Source organism: Egretta garzetta, unplaced genomic scaffold (genome assembly GCF_000687185.1).
Source record: "Egretta garzetta isolate BGI_Z169 unplaced genomic scaffold, ASM68718v1 scaffold204, whole genome shotgun sequence".
NCBI classification, from domain to species: Eukaryota; Metazoa; Chordata; class Aves; order Pelecaniformes; family Ardeidae; genus Egretta; species Egretta garzetta.
This window is the reverse complement of record NW_009259424.1, coordinates 1143172-1149491: the sequence shown is the minus strand read 5'-3', so window position 1 is coordinate 1149491 and position 6320 is coordinate 1143172. Positions and strand designations below refer to the sequence as shown.

At 39.2% G+C, this 6320-nt stretch overlaps 1 protein-coding gene across 4 annotated transcripts in view; it reads left to right on the top strand.

Moving 5' to 3' along the window:
- The window catches only part of SIRT1 (sirtuin 1), a 21363-nt gene extending 16283 nt beyond the window's left edge, over positions 1-5080 (top strand). For 2 of the 4 annotated variants that reach the window (XM_035892546.1, XM_035892545.1), the window contains exons 8-10: positions 1-149; positions 1528-2088; positions 3004-5080. In XM_035892546.1, the coding sequence (XP_035748439.1) occupies positions 1-149; positions 1528-2088; positions 3004-3326 (1033 nt within the window). In that variant the 3' untranslated portion in view covers positions 3327-5080. Of the gene's footprint in view, positions 150-1527; positions 2089-2380; positions 2606-3003 lie in introns of all 4 variants that reach the window. The other 2 variants (XR_004841732.1, XM_035892544.1) reach the window with 2 other exon arrangements.
- Positions 5081-6320: the final 1240 nt, after the last annotated feature.

Here is a 6320-nt window from a genome sequence, read left to right as displayed (position 1 = left end):
GCTCGCTATCATGAAGCCAGACATAGTGTTCTTTGGAGAGAACTTGCCCGAGCAGTTCCATCGCGCCATGAAGTACGACAAAAATGAAGTTGACCTCCTTATTGTTATTGGGTCTTCACTGAAAGTAAGACCAGTAGCATTGATTCCAAGTAAGTGACTATCTCTGGTAATGTTTTCTTCCAAAAATTTGGATAAAAAGTGCAATTCTCAGTTAAGAGCTCTAGGAAACGCTTTTGACTCAATTCAGTGAAGAAAGTAGATCAAGCACCTAGTTTTCCAAGATGAAAACTGATTGCCTATGTAAAGCTGAAATGCAAAATAGAGAAAGTAACAAATTCTAAGTGCTTTTTCTACACTCCAGGCAGATCTCAAGGTAGTGAAATGATAATCTGAAAAACTACTCTCCTAAAACTTGCCTTTGTTCTGATGTTCAATTCATTTCTCTCCCTGCTTGCAATATGCTTTCACAGTTGCTGGATAGATTTAGAAAGGAATCATCTTTAAAAAGATAAATGAAAATCAGCTCAAGTACATCACGTGTCTGAGTTGTAGCTTATTTTAAAGTCAGTACTTAATACTAAATGATATACAGTGGGCATTGTATAGGGTAAGGATCCATTTGGATCCTTAGCTTTTAAAAGTGATATGGAAAAGCACCTCTGCTAATACATGTTATAGAAAAATGCCCTTCAGGAAGGCTGAGAAAAATACTACGACAGACAGTTTATTTGCCTACTGAGTGCAAAATTTACTGCTACTAAAACTTTCTTCACATGTAAGCCTGAGAAGGACATGGGCTTAGTGCCTGCTGTGAACTGGGAACAGTACCGTGCCCATGGCCTTTGTAAATAACATCCTTTTCACTGTACAAGAGGCAGAGCTTGGTGTTCAGGCTGATGGGAAATGCATAAGGACTGGAAAGTTAGGATCCACTACACAAACTATTGCTCTTTCTGTGCCCTAGAACTGGATTTCATGAGCTGGTTATCTGAGGAATCAATGCTAGGTTACCAAACTGGAGGCTTTTGGAAGCCTAAATGTCAGAAATGGGCTAAAGCAACTGTATCCAGTATGGATTGTACCTGGAAATATTTTGACCTAGCGCATGAGATGTCAGTTTACCAGCAGTACATTCTGCATGTGCACTAAAGGACAGAAAACAAATGCACAAAATCAACACAGTTCTTCTAAGAAAGTATAGTACTAGTTTTAATAATCTTTTTTAACACTTGGCCAAACATTGCTGTAGTCAGTGTTTCTGTGCATGTGTTTCTCGGTGATGGAGCAGAGGAATACTTTTTACTGGAAAAAAGGGGGAAAAAAAGCTAGATAGGCTACAGTAGGCATAGCACCTCAAACTGCTATTGTTAAATTGTAGATCTGCTTATTTTCTTCCTGATCTGGCTCATTTGGTCTTGTTTCAACTGAATGTATGAAGCGAAGTCTGAGGAAGCAGACTTTCTATGTAGCTCTCTGCTGGAAGTGAAGCTGAAGCGACTACCTTTAAATTCTCTTCTCTCTATATAGGTTCCATCCCCCATGAAGTGCCTCAGATCTTAATTAATAGGGAACCTTTGCCTCATCTACACTTTGACGTGGAGCTTCTTGGAGACTGTGATGTTATTATTAATGAATTATGTCAAAGGCTAGGTAGCGAATATACAAAACTTTGCTACAACTCAGTAAAACTTTCAGAAATAACAGAGAAGCCTCCACGAACGCACAAGGAGCTTGAAATACACTCAGCCGAGCTACCGCCTACCCCGTTGAACATTTCGGAAGACTCTAGTTCACCAGAACGGATGACTCCGCCAGATACTTCGGTGGTGTCTTCAGAACACCCACCTGAATGTAAGGCAGAAAACTGTGATCCTGCCTCAGAAACGAAAGGGACCAGCACAGAGGAAAAGCTTCAGGACACACAGACATCGTCAGAAAACCCTGAAAATCCTACTAGTGAATTAATGAACTCTGAAACAATGAAGGAAAATGGATCGAACAACGGAGAAAATAAAGAAAAAACTGAAATATTGAAGAAGTGCTGGGTAAACAGATCTGCAAAAGAACAGATTAGCAAAAGGCTGGATGGTAAGTGTTAGCTCATTACAGTATTTTGCGGTTTTTGGCCAAGACGTTTATTCTAGACTTACTTTAAAGCAATAAATAAGTTACCTTTGTTGGGAATACGTGGGTTTTGGTGGTTATTTTTGTTTAGACAAGTGTCTACATAACGCATCACTGCATTATTTATTTCTTTCAGAGACGCTGATAGAATTTTTTTTGTTATTCATAATAGGCTTTATAATCACCAAAGTTTAGGAGGTTGAAGGTAAATATAAAAAAATAAATCAGTTTCTAACATTTTCAAATACATTTTCAGAAAAATTAGTTTGATCCTCAGGTGTCACGCTAGGTCATAATTTGGTGTATGGCAGTAGAACGGAACACTGAAGTCATGATAGGAGCTGAAAAGCAAATCTCACAGCTGGAGCCAGGCACATTTTGAAGGGAACTTCAGACTTTCCAGGGAGGCTTTCCAGCATTCAGTCTCTTAACTGGTGTAAGGAGTTACGCGACTAGAAAATCAGCATGGATGAAGAATGAGGTATTAATTCCAACTTTCCAAAGCACGAGTGGTTTTTAAACTTTGTCAGATACTCTGTGCAGAGGGTTCCAGTTCTGCCACAAATAACGGAAATCTAGCTGTGAATACATGTACCGATGAAAAAAACTGCTAAACATTAAAGTTTAAATGCTCTTTCGTGGCAGAGGGTAGGGGGAGAAGGAATGCTGAGTTTTCCAGTGAAGCACTTGTTGTGTCCTTCATAATAAATACACATACATTGAAATAAATGCATTTCTAATGTAATCTGATTTGTTAGTTAAGTTTCACGTGTCAAAAATTCATATATGCAGGTAGGTGCCTTCTAACCAGAAGTCTGCAAGACCTTGTATAAATAATTTATTTTAGCCTTTTATTGACTTTTAAAAATTCTGTTTCAGGTACTCAGTATCTGTTTTTACCACCAAATCGCTATATTTTCCATGGTGCTGAGGTTTACTCAGATTCTGAAGACGATATCATATCTTCTAGCTCTTGTGGGAGTAGTAGTGAAAGTGGTTCGTGTCGTAGTCAGAGCTTAGATGTGGAGGATGAGAGCGAGATTGAAGAGTTTTACAATGGCATAGAGGATGAGGACGCTCCTGAAAGGGAAGAGGAACCTGGATTCGGGGAAGATGGAGTTGAACAAGATGAATTGGCAGCTGATGAATCAGCTCATACAAATGAAGCTGCAGGGACGGATCATGCAAGCAACAAGTTGTAAAGTGATCACTGACTGGTTACAGGAACTTTCCACCAGCATTAGGAGCTTTGGCATGTCAGAATGAATGTTTACGTCTGAATTTAGAGCAACAAAACCATAAGGATGTAGTGTTTATAAACAACTAAAACAGATTTTCATGCTTAGTTTTTTACCTTTTTCAATAAAATTCTATTCTGCGCACTCAACACTAACTCATCTTTTTTTTTTAAGGTACTAGGAATATCTGAACAGTTGTCACTATGTTCACTTTTAAGTTCATCTGTCTGATCAGGCATCCATGTATATAATACATATTTTTGCTTAATGAATTTCAGCTTATATTATTTTTAAACAGTTTTGAAAAAGCCATTGGAATGTTAAACTAATATAAAGGGAACAGCTAATTTAGACCAAAGAATGGTATTTTCACACCTCTTGCTTTGTAACAGTTTGGTTTATTTAAAACCTTCTTACGCTTCTGCTAAACCTTTCATTCTCGCCTAGTCTGTCATTAAACACTGGCATTTTCTAAGACCTACTGTGGCAGCTAATTTTTTGCTTTAACAGTTATTTTGTATGTTTGAGACATACTTAAATGTGAGTAGATAGATAGTTAAATGGAAACAAGACAGAGAGCACTTCAGAAATCCTATGGTTTTTAGACTGATCAAGAAGTGCTGTGAAAATGCTGAGGTTCCTGAGTTGAAGACTTCCTGTGGACGTGAAGCGATGTTGACATTGGCTCCTTAGCAATTCCAATACTGGCCTTTTAAACAAAATGGATCCCCCACAGTAGAAGTTTTTCACATTGCGTACTAAAGTCAAATATAGCGCAGCTTGCATTAAAAATAGCATTTGATAAATTGCCAAGGCTCTAATGTGGAAGCTAGGCTGAGTTCAGACTAGGGTTTCTACCAGCGTGTGAGAAGGCACAAGAAAAAAAAATAAGCTCTTCCTTACTGATGCAACGAAACGAGGAGAAATTAACTTAAATAGTGAGAGCCTCTGCTTGCGCTGCTGAGTGGATAAAACACAGATGCATAACCTAACCTGGAAGCAGGCTGTTCTGAGGTCACGTCTCGGGTTGGGAGAATGATTTTCCACCTGCTAGCTCCACCTTGCATATTAAAAGCAACGCAGCTACTCAGATTAGTACGTTGTATATTCAAGTGCTAGGCTGCCTTAAAACTGGATGTTGCAACTTTTCAAGTGCGGATTGTTTCCAAGCCTTTAGAACTATTTTGTAAAATTGCACAGCGCAGTAGTTAAGTGAAACAGCATTTTTCTATAAACCACTTTTTCAACATTGGCCCAAATGAACTCTACGATGTAGACTATTCATATACTTTGCTTTAATATTTATTACATTTTGGAAGATGTATAGTAGCTGTTCTTTGAACATAAGATACATCAGTTAATAAATATTTAAGAACAGCCTCCTGTATTCATCAGAAAATGTTGGCATGTCGTCTCATTGTCCAAATTTAATACAGCTCTTATTTGGCTACACTAAAGAATGCAATATGTTTAGTTTTCACTTGCATGTCACAATGTATTAGTTTGTGCTATAGGAGATATTTTAAATTGAAATACTTTGTTTTAAATTATTTTTACAGTGAGGATTGTTTTCTGCTCTTTTATATTGTATATAGTGTCTTTTATGTAATCTACTGGCATATGTTTTGTAGAAGACTGTTTAAAATGACTGGCTATCTTCCTGCAACTTTTGAAATACAAAACCAGTGTTTTATACTCGTACACTCTGTTCTAAAGTCTATTAAAATTGTCATTTGATTTCTGGTTTCTGTTAATTTCTAGTTAGAACCTCAAAACTTAACAGAAGATGTCCTATAAAGTCAAGGTATACCCTAGCTAATGTAAGGCGTTATATAGTAAATTGCTTTTTTCCATCTGCCCCTTGGGTAAAAAAAAAAAAAAAACCCAACCACAAACCCACCCCCCAAATGAAGCTACTCTGCACCGTTTGGTGAAATGACCCCCTAAACCACAATGCAATGCTGTCCTTCAGATAACTACTTTCCTCCTCCTGAACCCTACATTAACTTTAGATGTATTTGCTGAATATATGGGTGTTTGGTATCCCAGCACCTCGCGCCTCTGCTGCCATTTCTCTACACAGCCCAAAGTGACCTTGATGTTTGGCACTGGCTGCTTCCACCCCAACCCTGAACAGCCACATCCAGGAGAAGCTTCCCGTAAGGACCCTGCACCCCACGGGAGTTCGGGGCATGTTTTGGCATCGCATACACAAATCCTTCGCTTGTGTTTTGTCTTGGCGCAGGTACTGCTGCCCGGGGAAGCCCGTGTCTCCCTTCGGGCGGTGGTGTCACCTGCCAGGCAGGGCTGCAGATGAAGCCCAACAGCAGAGAGCCCGGAGTGGGTCAGTCCGTGGGTTGTCCCACTGCTGCCTGGGGGCTGCAGCTGGACTGCCCCCCCCCCACTGCAGAGACCCACGCCTGTTGGTCCTCAAGGGCCAGGGCCCAGGTTATCTATCTGGTTTTCCACTACATAACATCTTACTATTTCGGTAATTCCACTCTACTTCTGAAACACCACCCCTCAAATACAAATTTAATTTGGTTTATAAAACTCACAGACTTGAGACATGAAATAAAGTGTTAAAAATACTAAGAATTTTTTGACACAGATGTTTCCCTACCAATTCCGTTTTACTCTGAAAGGACTTGAAAACATTTTTCCTCTAGAATAAAACAACTGCACCTTTTTTCTACATCTAGATAAAGTTCTGCTTTTTGTTCTTTCTTGCATCTTTGCCCACATTATTTGAACAAAGAGGAACCCCAAACCACAACGTGTCGCCTTGTTCCTCCATTTCACACACTATCCTTCCCCTGTAGTGAAGAAGTCATCTTTAAAAGTTGTTTAAAACAATCATGAGGCAAACGAGGGGGATGAGGAAACATTTGCTAGCACAGCTCTTCGTTATCCCTAAGTATTCAGCACCTTACATGAAATTCATCTGGAAGCATGGCA